Below are 17,814 nucleotides of genomic sequence, written 5' to 3'. Positions count from 1 at the left end.
ACAAAATTAAAGTTCTGCCTGACAGCTCCCCAGCTGCAGGCTGTGTCCCTGCTGTGTTGTTGCTGTGTCCTGCCTTGACTGGGCTCTGGTGCAGACTTACCTCTCCTCAAGGTTCCCAAAGAAGCTATTTTGTACCTTACCGTCTGATTCACCAACTCCCACGCAAATATCCCCACCCAGCAAAAGTCTTGGGGATTTAGAGGTGAAACATGAACAGTGCACTCGCAGTAGTGGTTTGGAGAAAAATGCAGATGAAGGTCCAAGCTTGCAGACTGCTTGTAAATGCCACCAGCATACACAGGGAGAGCTCTGAAAAACCTCACCGCTCCAGACTTGCACAACTGGACAGGGAGCAGAGAGGGCTAGGAGCCGTGGGAACTGGCATCAGGGTGACACAGGAGAGCGCAGGGACTGCCAAACTATTCAGCTGCAATCCAGAAACTGACAGTTGCAGCAAGAGCCATCTTCCCCCCCTCCTCCTGCCCCGCAGTCCTGCAAAACATTCCCTCTCCTAGAGATTTGCATAACCCTGTGTACATTTCCTGCAGTCCTTGGGCAACGGATAGAGTTGTGGTTCAGCAATTTATGGGATCAAAGGCAGATTATGATCCTATCGCTGGAACAGTTAAGTTTTTACATGTGGGCTTTTTAGATACCATTTCTCAAAGATCAAACTCCAATGTATCCCAGGGAAGTAAGTTTAGGCAAACCACAGAGCTGAGGAGCAGGGAGGATTATTTTTTTTTTTTCTGATGTATAATCAAAAGGTTTATTAGGCTTTCTCAAAACTCATAGCTCTCATCCTGTACCCAGCCAGTGCTGACTGGCTGCAGTTTAAGATCCCCAAGGTGGGTCTTCTGGGCTGCCTTACAGCAGGGATTTCCTAGGACAGGAAGCCCGTCCTGCAGGGAGGGAGGCTCAGCCAGCTCTTCCTTCAATGGTAGACAGGGCAGAAGATTTTACAAGCACCTCGCATGCGATTTCTCTGTCCTCTGTCCAGACCCCTGGCAGCTGGAGAGGAAGCAGCATGTAATGAGCCCCAGGTGGAGGAAGCAGCTCCAGCTCTGCAATGGCAGCTCCCCACACCCTAACAAGGGAGCCACCAGTGCCACAAAGGCACCTGGGGCAGCCTACTTCAGCCCAGACTGGCTAGCAAATGCATAAGAGGGCTGGGGTAAGGCAAGGACTAAAAAATCTTCAAGGAAGTAGAGGATCTGAAGTCAAATTCCCCCTGAGTTCAACAAGGCTCACAGAGCAGCCGGGTCATGCCACCGATGAGTCACTTCTGCCGGACAGGGAGAGTCTGGCCAACACAGACATCAGCTGGTCCAGGCACCCCTCCTTGCTCTTCTGACCCTGTGGAAGGAAACCTGAGCTTCTTCATCACTGCAGTTTGAAAGGAAAGGAAATCAGATTTTTCAGAGTGGAAATACGTGTCGCTTATCAGTGTAAATATGGGAGAAAATGATGCAGGGCCCCACACCTCCCTCCATGCCTTCTGCTTATTTATACTCACATTAGAGGAAACTCAGAGAGTGGTGCTGGCTGTTAGCACCCTCCCCAGCCGGGCTTCACATGCTGCCCTCCCTAAGACCATCAGCACCCTTCTGTGCCACTTTCACTGCTCCCATGATCACATACCCACCACCTCCTTCTAGGGTCCAAAGAGATGGCAAGGGATGCCACCCTCCCTTCAGAGGGTGACTGGGACATTACCCCGTGCCCCAGGTATTATGGACACAGTAGCATATCTGTAGCAGGGGGTCAAGGAGGCCTGATTTGGTAGAAGGAAAGGTGCAGGGACTGATATCTTGACCACAGACGTTATGTATTTTGCAGATGAAAATCTACAAACTAAAAGGAGATATTTACAGGACTTTTTTTCTGTGTATCACCAGCTAAGGAAGGAATACTTCTGAGGAGGCCCTTGGAGAAAGTTGGCAGCACATCACTGGAAATACCTTGGCTGAACACAAGCCAGCTGAATTTAACATGAAGAATGAGTTACAGCAACAACTGCCTAAGTAGCATTTAATACAATAACCTGAACTAACCTTTTAGTGGAGGTTGGCAGAGGAATGTCTGCTTCACACCTCACCAGGTGGGACATTCACCTGGGGAAGGATTGTGTCAGCAGAGCCAGAACTGTGTGCTGAAAGCAACACCACCAACTTGAAACTAAAAAGAATCTCTCCATTTTTAAAAATGCCTGATGGATTTTATTATTAATTGCTTCTCTCTTTGGCTTACCCCATTACAACATAGAAAGCAGAAGTTAGGAAAAAGTTGAGCTATCTACACAGGGAAAATGTGCTTTTTCTCATGAGCAGAAGTTGAGTTGTTTACATCAGAGCAAGATTTGCTGTTCTGGTTAGTGTAGTGGGGTAGCAGGGATTCAAAACAGTACAAAACTAGTCAAATATCTCTAACCTAGTTAAATAGACTATGGATGATATTATGTAAGCACTCTCAAGTCAAACAGAGAGAGAGATGTTGGAGTGAGAGTTCAAACAAGGAATGAGACTAGAAGTACAAAACAAAACAAAATAAGACGTTGGACACAAGGTCAGGCAATCAGAACACTGCAGGCTAGAAAAGGAAGTGAAATTACAGGCTCTGGCAAAACAGCTGAATGCTTACTCAGGAAAATTACAAAACTGTTGTGATCCTTACCACCAGTTACGTGTCTGCTCCAGAACAATTTCCAAGAGAAGCTACACAAATCCATAAAAGCAAGCTGGAGGACATCATGTTCTTCTCACAATCGGTCAAGTGATTTTGTTTATTTTTTATATAAGTACCAGGACTGATATATGTATAGTATCCTTACTGCAATATATGGGTGGGTGGGTGGGTGTGTATATATATATATATATATATCAAATCACATTTATATAATTTACATATATATATATGTGTGTCCTGGTAAAATCTATAAGCTGTTGCAAATAACAATGAAAACTGTCTTCTCCATCAACAGCTTCTAAAGGAGAGTTCAAAAGGCTGAAAGCCCCCAGCCAAGCACTAAAATCTATTTGCCAGTCAGGAGAAAACAATTTTGCTCTGGCAAAAGAGCTAGGACACCAGAGGCAACACTGAGATAGCAAAGAACACTTGGTTTATGTTGAAACTAGATAAGACACATCAGTTAAAGAAACCAAATGGTTTATCCTTAATGTAAGCCGCTCAAGGCCCTAAGTGTTTGATTTGAAGAAGGAAGCAGAAGCAAGTATGAAGTGTATGACACATGATTTCCCAAACAGCTAACAGGCTGCAGGGACTTCAAAGGCAGGATCAAACATTTTCTGTATATTTACTGAATACTATACTAGTAAAACTACAGGTCTCACAGTTGAGAATTTTTTCTGTACTACTACTGATAAAAATTAATATTCTCAGAAAGAAGCTGAGTCCTGCCAATTTGTGAAATATCACTGATTGAAGAGCTCCAGGACAGCATTTACCCTGCAGCATGGACGCGCTGCAAAGAGGGAAAGACTCGGAGAAGCCATGGAAACATATATAACTACTGCAAACCCCACAGCACTGGGACTGACCTGCTCTCACTGTAGTCTGGTCAATCCTCTTCACTGTCAGCTAAATTATGTGACGAAAGGCTCATAACAAACACCACGTGCAGGGTTTACATATGCCCAGACAAGGGTTATTTGCTCTGTGTCACGTTGTTACACACCTAGAGACAGGGCTCAACACCCAGGGCAGGTACCGCCTAAGATGCAATTAGAGAAAGTAGCCACAGAGCTGGTCTGTGGTCCCAGAGAAGCTGTGCAAGAATAACCAGGTTAGATAATTGACATGTGCACTCATTCAACTCATAAGCTGCCACCTCCTCCCCCCCCCCAGTTAAGTCACTAATTCAAAGTACTGCTACCTCTGTACATCTTTGAAGGTTTATTACACATCGGTGTAAGCAGCTGAAAGATCAACACCTTGTTTGTCAGTAGAAACACGTGGAATTTGGCAGAAACCCTGCTATCCAGTGGAACAGGGATTAGCTGTGAGGCAGATGTGACTTATTCGTGTCTGCATCACTTTCAGGAACTGTGATTCATACTGCACAGTGAGGTGGCATCACAGCACTACAAAGGGCTGTGAAGTCTACCTATTGGTGGAAGGTACCCTACCTGCAAGCTTGTGTAGCAAGACTTGAGATACCTGCCAATTTTAGTCCCAGACCTGATGCCTCAGCTTCAGAAAGAACAGGGAGTTTTAAGGAATAACAGTGAAAGGTGAGCAAAATGGCTTTGAGCTGTCAGCACAAATGCACGCAAAACGTAGATGGAGAAAGCAGCTTGAGTTTTCACTTTGTAGCACAGTTAGCACCGGTTTATGCAATTTTCTGTGTGTGGAGAACTCCAGGCACAGATTGTCATGATAGGGACTGGAATACACACTGAACCACATACAGCACACGTGGGTGCAATTATTATGTCTGGAACAGCAACAGCTTTAAGTGACATTTTGCTAGAGTGAGTGGCTAATCTAATCTCTTCCCCTTCAGTCTCAACATTGGAACTCATGGGAGAAGAGCCCGCTGAACCAGTGAAACAGGATAGAGACATAACAACTCCAGCAGCTGGTGAATAAGACACTTAAAACAAGTAATGTCCTGAAAAGTGAACATGAGCTGTATTCATGCCAGTAATCCCTACTGGGGAAAAGCCAGGCAGGAAGTTGACAACTGCAAGACGCCAAGTCGAGGAAGAAAAAAGAAAACTCAAATGAGTTAGTTTTAGGAGTATGAAGTACTCCAAAGGTTACTAAAAAAACTGCGTGAGTGCTACAAGAAAAACAAAAATAGATTTTGACAGGCAGGACACCGTTAACTGCAAATGGCCTAAATACCAAAGGTGTAAGAGTGACACTGAACAGGGTCATGGTGCACCTGTGCTCCCAGCTGCACTGCACCTTCTACAGGCTGGGCTTCCCGCTGCAGCTTTACTTCATCTCCAAGGGGAAAACTGATTATTCCTCACTGGTTTCTGCTTACTTGCTCCTGCCCCCCCTTTTCCAATGCAGTTATTGCCTGCCCCCCACTCTGCCTGGGCAGCAGCATCCTTCTGGCAGCAGAGCTGGTATTGCCCTGGAGGTTGAAGCTGTGCAAGTTAGCCCAGCTTCCAGCTGTCCTTACACCCCTTCCCTCCCCCATAGCACGAGGCCAGCTGTTACAGCTTCAACGGTTTTATAGACATGTACACTGACCTCATGGCAGAAGCTGGGAGACATGTGGGATACCACAAGCCACCCCCACCAATAGGCAGTGAGACACCACCCCACAGCCCCTGTGCAAGCAGGCAGCGACGCCTGGTTCAAGACTCCCTCCCTATTGTAATTATTTTTGCTCTGTGCAGAGATTTATCACATGCAGCTGCCACAACTTGTTTACAAGACACAAAAGCCATGAAAACAAGGTTGATGAAGTCTGCGTGTGAGCTGTTTTCCCTGGCGTGAATTTGTCATACCTCTTAGCTCGCTGACGCCCTGGCTGGCCACACAGTCTCCAATAACACACAGCAATGCCTTCCCTTTAGCTTCAGAGTAGCCAAAGTGTGAGTTTTCAGTCAGAGGTCAGGTTTTAACAAAGCTGCTTTGCAATTAGGTTTATTATTGCTTCAAGAACAGCAAAGCTGCCCATGTTGTCTCATTGTTTCTTTATCCTTCTTTTCTTTTCCACGGTAAAACAAGTTTCAGAAATAAAACTTTTCCTTTGCTCTATCAGGGATGTACAACCAGCACGTGAAGCCTTTGGTTTGTTACTAGGACTCCTGCTCAGTTCTGGATCTTAGCTCCACCCAATGCCCTACATCTACCTACCTTTGATAATTTTATCTGAAGTTACTTCAGGTTTCTGCTCAGAAATCATAGGTTCAGGCAAAGTTCAATAGTCTGCACCAAAACTATCAATGCTATAGATTTCAGGAAAGCAGAAACTCCCTTTTGATACATTTTAGTGGGTACTCAATGAGTCATTTCCTTCCTCCAAGTTAAATAACACCTCAGGGTAAGGAAAAGCTTTACACAGTGTGTCAGGTGCTACTCAGCCAACGGTGTCTCACTTATGACTACAGTTGAACCTCTAGGTGTAACCTCAACATAAGTAATAACTTAAAAAGCATATAACTAGCCTCAAGCAAAACTGGTCACAAGTGAAGTTCCCAGGATAAGTCAGTCAGCAAAATGGAAATGCAGTGCTCATCACACAGACAGGACTTTGGTGCTCATTTACACTAACACCATTTTGTGTGGCATAACAGTAGATGAAAACAGCAGAGACACCACAGGCTTTTACTTTCAATGAAAACTGTTAACCTGAAAGGCAACAGCTTTCTTCCTCATCCTATTTTCATTTTCAGTACTGCAGCTGCTATAGTGGAATTACAGAACTGGTCAGCTCAGCCAGCAAAGCATTTTTTTTCTTTCTAAACTTGCTGACATTTTTTTTATTTTAAAAGGGCAGAGTAAAGAAGAGTAAAGTTCTCTGAAAATGCCCTTTAATGATCCAAGTGCCCCACGTCTCCTCTACCCCACAGCACACCAGCAAAATGCTCTGAAAAAAGAAAACTAAAGAGGAAAATGTCAAACAATTCAAATTAAACAATTCAAACATTTGTGTGAGGTTGCTTTTCCTTCATCATGGGTGTAAGGAGTGTTGCGATAAAGTTCCTTCCTGCAAGGACAGGAAAGAACAAGGAAGCATCTCCCAAACCTTTATCGAAGATAACATTCAGCTTAGGGTCTCTAGCACCCCTTGAGATAAATCACCTGTGCCAAAAAAGCATGTCTATTGACCAACTTTTCCCTCAACATTTACCTCAGTCATAAAGAAGCATACTTCCATTTCATTTTATAATTAAGCATTAAAGAAACCTAACCAAACTATTATAATACATACATCGGTATCCCCAGGAAAAATAGCTTTTAAGTATCAAGTACAGTGTGTCCAGAGCGATAATACACAAGGCTCTTTCTGTACTCACATAAAATTCCTTCAAGGCAGAGTATACAGCCATCTCTATGTTCAAAATTCTTTTCCAGCTTTATTTCCATAGTATTTTAAAAAAATAATCCCATATTCATAGAGTATATTAGGATGACTCTGTGTTAGTGACGCTGATGCAGACAGGAGTAAGCCAATGTTTACTATTTGCCATTTTGATTTTAAACTTGAAGGTTAAAGGAAGGCAGAAGTTCAGAATTTCAAAGAGCACTCCAGAAAACAAAGTATTTCAGACACAAAAAAACCACAGAGGCCACAGCAAAACAGAATGCATACATATTGTAGTCTGGATATTGCAGTCTTCTTCTACCCACGATATCCTTAAATTCATCAACTCTCCTGCTCCACAAAGCCCTCCCCCAACCTCCCAAATAGACAAATGGTTTGTTTTTAAGGATTAGCCAGAACCGATTTTTTACCCTGGAGGTCTCTTATTTCACTGTTGTTGGAAGGATAAGGGTGGGTGACTGACATTCAAGTAAGTTGAAATGTGACCTGCAAGTCTTCACATTTTTCAGTAATAAGTCATTTTGATAGCAAAGTCCTTTTCTGAAAGGTAATACAGATTCTGTTGGCAAAAAAATACACCCCAATACAACAGGGACCTTTTCTACATTTGAGCCAACCACCTGTTTAAGCATCTCACAAAGACCTGGCTTCCCAGAACTCAGATTTCAACACAATACAGTCTACTTTATTTCAATTTGCTAGAATTACTGAGTAAAAACCTTGTCATTGCTAGTCCAAGAAAAGTAAGGGTAGAAAGTCCTTGCCCTCCCCCATCAAAATGTGTCAACAGTCATGTCTACTACCTCCATCACAAAAATCTGCTTCTAAAGAACACTTGCCCCAACCTCTCTTCTGGTCTCTTCTTTTCATCTTCATGGACCAGAAACCTTACCCGTGGACCATCACATTTCCCAGCCCTTAAGTACTTCTAGGACCCAAAAGCTGGAACTCTTAGAGGGGCCTAAGATAACCCTCTGAAATTTAGTCAGTTGCCTACACAGCTCCCTTGGGCCCCTTAAAAAATTTCAACATACCAGAACACAGGTACTTCTGGTCTACTTTTCAGCATTCCTTTAAACATCTGGTTAACAACAACAGCTAGCACAGCTGTCTAAACCAAACAAAGTCAGCGTGAGCTCAAAAATATTTCTACCATTTATTTCAAGGGTAAGCTGTGTTTTCTGCAAAGCTCGTATGCAACAAAATACTCTGTATACATAATTTTTAAAGAAAATATTTTATTACATTATGGGAAAAAAGCATGATCATCCAAAGTTTGTATTGTTAAAAAAATTGAAAATTTAAACAGCATGTCGGTATATTCCGTTCCACGTGGGAATGATAAGAAGACTCTATATCATTACTAGATATTGCACAGTCTGAAAGAAACGAAAACAAATCACATGATCTTGGGAACCATCTCACATTATGAAAAACCTACAAAGAAAACATTAAAAAAAAAAAAAAAAAACAAAACACACAATCCTTTCTTTCTACAGTAGCTTTAAGTTTATAATTCTTGGAATGACCGTATTCCACTGAAGACCATCTCAGTGACAGGAAGCTTCATTTCAGCAATCCCCTTGTGCAAATAAGATTATTAAAAAAAAAATAATAATAATGCAGTGAAGTCTTTTGATATTGTGTGGGTGGCAATAACCACACAGCTGTTAGATCCCTGCCTGGTAAAACAAAACGGGGAAGGAGAAGGAAGGGGATTTAGGCCATAAGTTTCGCCTGCAACTCCATTTCTGCCGCCCTTTTGAGTGCAACATCCACCAGTAGCTGAAATCCACTAAAATCCTGGTTAAGGTCTGGTGGTGTTGGAGGAGGAGTGTTAAAGAGCCCACTTTGTGTGTTTGCACCAGGTCCTAGTTTAGACGCGTCCTCATGGCAGGCAAGGGGGTTGTCTGTGAAGCTGCCGGCTGGGGGCTGCTGCAGGTCCGTGGTCTGGCCTACATCAGCTGGCTGGCAAAAGTGGAAAGGGGCATCTTTCAACGCAGTCACAGTCGTATGGCAAATCACCGATGGCCGAGCCAGGACCGATCCCGGGGAAGCTGGCTTGGAAGAGGACACAGTCTTGCCAAGCGGTGCAGCAGCGGGAAGGAAGGCAGTCTCCTCCAGCAGGGGAATGTAGTTCTTTGTGCTGATGGCAGACTCCATCAGGCTGCCCTCGGGAAGCTTGGTCCCTCGCCGCGAGATAGTGAACTGATTTGGGTCTTTGCCATCCTTCCTCAACATGTCAGGTAAGAGCCTGCGGCGTGCATTGATAAACCAGTTGCAGACCTGGGAATAAAATGACATCTTAATTTCTACCTTCATTCATTTCCAACTATGTGCCATTAGAGCCACTGGGTTAATTAATCCCTCCAAGCAGTTTCCTTCACTACACAACAAAAGAAAGACCTACTGACAAGTTCTGACACGCCTGGCAAAGGCCCTTCCCTTGTCCTGGCTGTACCACTGACTCCCTGCTCCTGTTACAGAAAGCCCCTGGACATCTGAAGGCTTTGAGAAGCCCAGACTGATGGGTTAGCTTTTAACTCTGTGCACACACATTAACCTATTGGCTATTGTTCCCTAGCTCAGGTTAATTAACAACAGCAAAACTTTTTCTCTCTGAAGAGAGCCACTCCTCCCTCCAATAGTTACTGATTTTCCTTGTTCAACTGACTGTGTCGACAGACATAACATGAATTACCTCATTTAAGTTTGTCCTTGTTTAAATATCAAACCAGTTTCCTGGGCAATACAGGATAGTTTATAGTTCAATGTCTTTTTTCTGTTTACTACATAAAGAAAGTTTTTTTTATGATGTTATATTAAGGAAATCTTACTTTATAGACAACTATGAAATTTCTACTAATTAATTAATATGGAAAAATAAAGCCCAGAGGTCAACAAGATTGCTCTCTATTTAGCACCTCTCAAAACCAAACCCAGGTTTACCTAACTTCTCATGCAGCCACCTTCCCACAAGGGGTGAAAAGCAGCAATGGTCAACAGCTATTCCACCAAAGATGATCGATCACAGAAGATGAGAATGATGTGTCCAAGGGACCTCACAGATGCCAGTGGCATTCCAGGATGAGAATCCAAAGTAACCACACAAAAGCCTCACCATACCTGTACTAACACACTTCAGTAGCTCTATCCCGTATAGGTTGTTCCACTGATCATAATGGAAGTCATCATACACATAATTACATATGTGCGTGTTCTACAGGAACGAGCCTCAAGTTGCAGTTTAAGAAGCAAAGAGTTATATGTTAAGCTGCATATCTATCACCATAAAACCTCTGTTGACAAATAAATACCTTCCTCTCACAATAAATTACCTTGTACAGACATTTTATGTCTTTTGGGACACGATTCCACAAGAAATTAGCATACATGCTCAAATTCGTAACTGTTTGTTCTCCCAGAAAAATAATTTTATCCCAACAAACAAAGATCATCGTAACACACAATCAATCTGTATCTCTCCTTACAAGTGCCATCAGCAGGATAGTAACAATAAAATAGGAAATCTCACATGCAGTGTAAACATTTGTATCCATGAGTAGATCACAGGTAAATTAAAATAGAAAACAGCTCCTTCTGAAGAGAGAACTACTTTTTAAAATACCTGTAGTGTGGAAAGGTGTGTTTGCCGGGATAACAGCGCTTTTTCTTGCTCTGAAGGATAAGCATTGTAGCGGTGCTCATACAGCCAGTCCCGAAGAATCTGCACGGATTCCTTGGGCAGGTTGCCACGTCTCCTCCGTTTGCCTGAGCCAGCAGATGAGGAAAGATCCAGTGGGACATCCATAGTGTCATCATCCTCTGTTTCACTGCCTGATATTGCAACTACACCTACAATTACAAGATAAGAACAATCAGCCTCCTATATTCATAAACTATTCAGCTCCAGCATTGTATGGTACAGACATTTTATATTAACTGTCTTCACTACGAATGAGGGTATAGGTTCTTATACTGGAGATTCGTCCCGCAGCGTTAACTTGTCATGCTGTAGCTTTTCTGTCAGCTGAACAAAAAGTAGCACCAATGATCTGTTCCTAAAGGAATTCTTCTCTGCAAACCTTCATTTCCTTGTTCCCCTGGCAACCTTTTATCTGCTGCACGTTATCAGATAGCTTCTATCTAATGCCAATATTGTCCAAATTTGCTTGCTATGGTATGCATCCTACGCTTTTCTTCAAGGATAACAATCCAGTGTCTGGGCAGAAGGTCAATAATGAAGAAAGGAAGAACTTAAAAACACCCAACTCAAGCAATGGGTTATTTAATTACTTCTTAGCATGCTGATCCTTCCCTCCTGGGAGAGATTGCTTGTAGATTTTATAAATGAATAATTATATCTATTAATAAAAACTAATGGAAGAAGGGAAGAAGAAAGGGAAAAACTGTATCTGCCCTGCCCCCCAAAGGGAATTTTCACTTATGAAGGAAAAAAAGTGCAAGAAAAGGAAAGAATCAGGTGCCTAAAAGTCCACCAGCTCTAATTTAATCGCATTCTGTATGTTTAGGTGGATTTGTTTTAAAACCATCCTGCTAATTTTTTCAACTTTATGGTTTTCATCTCAAATTTTAATCTATGGAAATGTGTTCTGTGCTATGCTCACTACAAAGTCTCTGAATTTACAAGTTAACTGCATACCTTGTCTATTCAACACAAAGGAAGAGGAGATTTCAAAATCTGATTAACCCTTTATACATACACCACACTACTAGGAACATGAAGCTATGGTATGTAAAGCAAACAAACAAGCAAGTATTCAATAGTTAGGAAGGCTACAATTCTACTCCTTTGGTAGGATACACAAGTCATTAGTACTATAAAATACAACAAAAACCAGGCTTTAAATACTCACCAGGTTAAATTTGCCAGAAATTTTAGGAATCTTACATAAGATATTACCCATGTTCAACTAGTACAAATTAATACTAATCTCAAGTGAATTTACACTGTCTTTCAGAAGCATTCTTTAGGAACTATAGGAGGAAAACAAGCCCTTAATCTTTCTGTCTTTTGAACTTAGATTTGGGGGTGAGAGGGTGGGGAGGAAGAAACTTGCTCATTTGTAACATCAAAACTAAAACTCTTAATAGTAAAAGTCAGATAAATGTCAAAAGTAAAATTTTATATGGGCAACCACCCATAATTAAAAAATTCTATTGAAGGAAACAAAGTAAGCCCTAAAATACAAAAAGTGTTCCTGTGAAAGTATAAAACTATATAAAGCTATTGTTATACCCATAAGTAAAGACACAGAAGGAAGTAATGTCCTTTAAAAAAACCCAATCAATCACCAAAAAGCCCACCACCACAGAAAGAAAGAAGCTATACATGTGCAAGTTTTCCTTAATACTTGGCAGGATGGTAGGGAGGAAAGCAGAGAAGGACCTTTCCTCACACTTTCAAACTTCAGCCAAAGCTGACATGGTAAATTGTTCTTTCCTTCCCCTATTTGTGAATAGCTCCAACATCCTTAAATTTAGTTTAAGTTGTCCAATTTGCAACGCATAGTTTTGATACACAAGCATTCCAAATAGGATGATCAATCTACAATCTGCCTGGCACAGTTACTTCAGTAACTTACTTGGTATTGTTTTCATTCTCCCAACTGCTGATTTATGTAACCGACAACCACCAAACTGACATACCAAATTTTTCATCTGCTGATTAGCCACATAAATTATCCACTCATGGAACAGGAACAATAGGACAATATTTAAATAGCCAACACAAGATAAACTATAAATTATGTAAACAGGTTCTTAATTCATGTAGAAAGTATGTCAAGTTTGCTTTAAAATGATTCTGAGTAAACCACTTTGTATTTGTCATAGCTTCATGGAAAGTGCTGTCACACTTGCAACCTAAATTGAAAACCTGCCTTGTACCATGGGCTCCTGGAGCCATGAGAAGCACTTCTGGGAACAAAGATCCTACGCAGACAACAGGACAGCTCTGCAAAGCAGCTCATCCCTTTAAAATTGAATTTAAAAACTAGCTAAAACTAGCCTATGCTATTCAGACAATGTTGTGAAGTGCGCTGTTCTTGTTTGTCAGAAACCAGAAGTGTTGCAGCACTTCAGTGGGTTGGGTTTTTTGTTTGTTTTTAAATATAAAAGGCAGTAAGGCAAGACCTTTGAAAACAGGGAGAGGCAAACAGCAAGGGATGGAAACAAGAAGGAAGAGAAGCCAAAGAAACTACTCACACAAGAAAGTTAAGCGTCTAATGGGTAGCGTGCCATATTTACATGGCATAAGAAAAAGTACTCCAGACACACGCTACCCCATCTGGAATAACCTTTCCAAGATCTACCACACAACTAAAAGACTCCCAAATTTCAGAAAACTGACATGAGAGTAAAACCTCTTCTAGAACTGCTGCTCTATTTCACCTTTAAAAAAGTGTGGCAAGATACTGTCTGAAAGTCAGCAGTATAAAAACGTTTCTCTCTTTTGCAAACAAGATCTTTTGCTAAAGTAAAAGTTGCCATCTGACTAACCGTAACCTAACTAGAGAGAAATGAGTCACCAGCAGAGCCAGCCCTTTGACCCGCTCGCTTAGTGTGTCATATTAATTGACACAGTAAGTTAGTGACACAAAGCAGGTTTTGGTTAAGCAGGAAACCCAGTGTAGTACAAGTTCTGCTCATTCAGATGAGCTCATTTAAATAGCTGATCAGCCCTTTGAACTCGTGGCAGATCTCTCCGGCACGGTGGTTCAGAGTTAGCAGCAACAGGAAGTCATGGCTAGAAATCTCGCACTACCCAGCTGATATTTTTTACTAGAGCAGGAGCCACATTGTTGGTGTCAAGGCTCTGTTTTCATTAAAGCATTCCTGCTGATTACAACCCAGCTTTGTTTTTCCGTCTTGTTAGTAATCAGCCTATTCGCTGCTGGTTTCCTGTTTTAACAGGGCCCAACTGAAAAGGCTCCTGGCCAGGCTCCACGGCTGGACCATTGGCTTACTGTTATTTACACCCAGAATAAAGGCCTGTGGACACGATGAGTAGCCCCAGCTGACCCACTAATTTATTTTGTATTAAAAGCAGGCTAGGGCCACGTTATTTTTGGTCTCCTCCTAAATACATTTAATCAAAAAAAAAAAAAACAAACAAAAACAAAAACCTTGCTTCAGTAGGACTAAATTAAAGCAGCACGAGTTCATTTGCAGAGAGGTCTGAGAAACCACACAAAATCCCAGTCCTCCACTTCCACCATAGCCACTCAAATGAGTAGTCCCCACTATTAATGACTTAAGAACTACATGATCAGCATCTCTTCTTTATCAATCACTTTATCCTCCTGGCTTCCCAGATGAAGTCATATACATGATTGAATGCACCACTGCGTTGTATCACAGCCAAAAGACTTTACAGGTCCTCCCGTAATCAGCTCAGGGAAGATTACACCTAGGATCTCGAGTCTAGGCTCAACACCCAAACGTTAGTTAACAGTCTGAAACAACTTGAGTAAAAGTACAGTGATGACTAAAGCTGATTTCAAAATAAAGTACTGCCACTCAAAAAGACATACTGAAATACTTTGACGGGGAGGACAAAGTATTTAGAGAGACTGAGATAAATAAAATGGAAGTTAAGCAAATGAAAAATTTAGGCTGAGTATCAGGGGGAAAAAAAAAACCACCAAAAAACAACTATCCCATTGTGTCGAGGAAGAGCTTCACTGAGGAAGTGGCAGAAGCCAATTGTTATTCAAAGGAGGACAAAGTATGCCACAAGGAACAATCTCTGCCCTCCAAAGAAGGAATGGACAAAAATCACCTTAAAGAAAACCTCCCACCCCTTAGGGTTCTCTGAATATCTTAAACCAGATTTTTTTATGAGCACTGATAAACAGAACCAGTTCCCATCTGAGGCTCCGATCCTGTTGAAACCAAGTTGCAGTAAGATTCTTCACATGTATAAACTTGAGCACATGCCTGTGCCTTTGCGAGACTGTGTTCTAAATCAGCTAATTAACAAACCGAGTATGTTCAGTGTGATTGCTATCACGTTATTATTTGTAAATGAAACTACCCACAGAAGAGTCCTCGGGGTTTTAATCCACAGGCTGTTAGCTTAAAAAAAAAGGCCACAAAAACAAACAAAAAGCCCATCAAAACCAATCAACAAGAAAAACACACCACACTCAAACACACAAAAAATTAAAAATCCAAAACACATACCAAAAAAAGAATAAAAATTTAAAGCGAGTTTAAAAACCGACAACAGAAATAAAGGTTTAAAATTATACATAAGTAACAAAGAACTACAAGGATGCAGAAGGGAATTTCCAGAGTAAAAAAAACTCTTTCCTCTGAATAAGTTTCATAATTTAAGAACCAGCTAATTTTTTCTCTGCACTTCACAGCTTGCACTCTACTGCTTCTAAACCAGCCAGACTTGGCTGTACTATACTTTTTTTGCTTTTAAATGGGATTTTGCTAGGAGTGCAAGCAAGAAATCTGTAATAAAGTCACTCTGAAACTTCCTGAATGAGCCTCGAATGCCAGATCACAAATAACTACAAGCCCAACTTCTATTAAAACAAAGGCACCCCAGCCCTAACATCTTTTAAAGTTTCCGTCTTTGTCTCCCCACCTTTTAATTTGTGCCACGCAAACCCCAGGCCCACGGCCCCTCTCAAAAGTTCTCCCTCCCGCCTGTCACCTTTCATTGTTTCCATTGTTTCAGCCCAGGATTTGCAATCCTCAAAGCAGAGCTTACACACACACACTCTCACACACAAAGCCCTACACATGCATACCTAGAAACTACGTCAGCGTTTTCTACACGCATTTATTTCGGGGGCGGCAAGAACAACAGTTGAAAGTGCAGGGAGTTTGGTATTTCACCAACCAGCAGCTGCCCTCGGGGAGAGAAGTCTGAACAATGGAAGCAACAGCAGACAGGAAACCAGCTCACCACTGCTGTGCAAATAGGGAGCATAGGAATGTCCTAAAAATAACTGGGCTAAATTAATTCAGTGAAACTATAAAAAAAAAAAAGGGGGGGGAGGGGATGGACGCGAAAAGCCACAAACTGCTCCCAATAGGGTCAAGAATCTCAACCTGCCTAAGACGACGGAAACATTTAAAAGCCAGCGCTGCCACCGTCTCTGCGCGCAGCCCAGGCTGTGACCGGGATCAAGCCCCACTCCGCTCCCGCGGGACGCTGCGCTCCTCAGCACCACCCTGCCCGCTCTTTAAACTTCGCCTTTGTGGCTCAGTTCCCTTTTGTGTGCGCTCCTCTTAGCCGAGTGGCACGTCCAAAAAAACTTTTGACGAAGGCTACAAACCATATTAGTACACACCATGTCTGCAGCAGCCCAATGATTTCACGAACTACATATGCATTAATTGCTCCAAGGATATTAACAATGAGCGAGGAGGCTGCCCTACTACAGAGCCGTAGGAATGCATAGCAGGGGGAAAACAGCACAACTCTGGAGTACTGAACATGCGCACTGCTCCCCTCTAACCCTCCACTTCGGAGCATTTAATGGTCTTTGAATGCAAAACATCCTTCAGCCACACCACCGACTGGCAAATCGCAACTGAACAGACACTGCTTTCCTGTGAACTTCTTCCCAGCCAGCGTAGGAGCGTTAAATCCGAAAGCACGTTCCGCGTCTTTGTGGCCAAGGAGTAATTTAAAGGCACTTAAAAAGCACCACGAGCGCAATGAGTAACGATCCTCTAACTGTAAAGTTTGTCTGTTTAGAACTGAACAAAGAAAGAAAACCTAAAGAGCCTTGTGCTTATAAGGAAAAAAAAGTCTTTCTCCTTTTAACCCTGTGTCAAAACTTTTGTACTTTTTGTTTCGTCCCGTTCTAAGGGATAAAAGGGATGGAAAAGGCATCAACTTTCAGCAAATCAAGGCGGCCGAGGGCGGGGAGGGGGTTTGAAGCCCTCCCGCCGATGCCCACCCCCCCCAGCCCCATGATGCCGTGCCCGCGAACAAAGAGTTGCCGGACAGCCCCTCTTTCCTCGCCCCAAGTTGGGAAAACGACCTGCACCCTCGTCCCCACACACCGGGACGGCGGGGCTTGGTGCGGAAAACCGTTTAAAAGTGTTTTACGAGAGGACGGGGGGGAAGAGGCTTGGCGAGGGGGGAGAGAACAAAACTTGGCGGAGGAGGCACGAGGCGGGCGGCTGGACATGTTTCTGACAGAGAGCCAGCAGCGCGGAGAGGCGACCGCCTCCAAACAACAGCCCCGCATGTTTTTGTCTGGGAGCGGAGCATCCACTGCAAGTCTTCCACGGAGCCAGGCCGGGGGTGTGGGGGTGGGGACACGGGGGACAAAACGGCCTAGAAGGTAAAGAGCCTCCGCCTGGCTTAGCGACAGCCCCCCTTCCCGTTTCCACCCCGGGCAGGTGCGCGGGGCACCCCGCTTTGTCCCGGCGCCCCATCACAACTACCTTTTTTACTTTTCATCTTGATCGCGAGGACCGAGCCGATCGCAGGACACCCCACGCACCGACCCAAGTTTCTCTCCCTTCGCCGGACGCAGCTCCCCCTTTAAGCTCGGCGAGAAGGAGAAGGTCGACGAAGAAAGAAGCAGCACCGCCGCGGAGCCAGGCGCCCGGTCCGGGGCCGCGCTGCTGTCAGCGGGAGCCGCAGGGCTCGTGCCTACCCCGGGGGTTTCTGTGTGGGCCCGGGGTGGGCTTCCCTCCCCCCTTCCCTTTGTTCCCTTCTGCCGGCGATTGGCCCCGGCCTGTTAAAGTGAGGAAAGGCACGGGAGAAAAAGGTACACAGCGCCCGC

The 17,814-nt window shown here is 43.3% G+C and overlaps 1 protein-coding gene across 5 annotated transcripts in view; it reads right to left on the bottom strand.

Annotated features, from left to right (window-relative positions):
• Window positions 1-8,248: 8,248 nt before the first annotated feature.
• Window positions 8,249-17,814, bottom strand: part of TGIF1 (TGFB induced factor homeobox 1) — an 11,295-nt gene continuing 1,729 nt past the window's right edge. For 3 of the 5 annotated variants that reach the window (XM_018081277.2, XM_018081292.2, XM_008925540.3), the window contains exons 2-3: window positions 10,656-10,882; window positions 8,249-9,313 (exon numbers count right to left, since the gene is read on the bottom strand). In XM_018081277.2, coding sequence (XP_017936766.1) covers window positions 8,747-9,313; window positions 10,656-10,838 — 750 coding nt within the window. In that variant the 5' untranslated portion in view covers window positions 10,839-10,882 and the 3' untranslated portion in view covers window positions 8,249-8,746. Of the gene's footprint in view, window positions 9,314-10,655; window positions 10,883-15,816; window positions 16,150-17,470; window positions 17,643-17,814 lie in introns of those variants that run through there. The other 2 variants (XM_008925538.4, XM_018081299.2) reach the window with 2 other exon arrangements.

This window comes from Manacus vitellinus, unplaced genomic scaffold (genome assembly GCF_001715985.3).
Source record: "Manacus vitellinus isolate BGI_N305 unplaced genomic scaffold, ASM171598v3 scaffold_1_pilon, whole genome shotgun sequence".
NCBI lineage: Eukaryota > Metazoa > Chordata > Aves > Passeriformes > Pipridae > Manacus > Manacus vitellinus.
The sequence above is the reverse complement of the archived record's forward strand: the minus strand, read 5'-3'. Positions and strand labels throughout refer to the sequence as shown.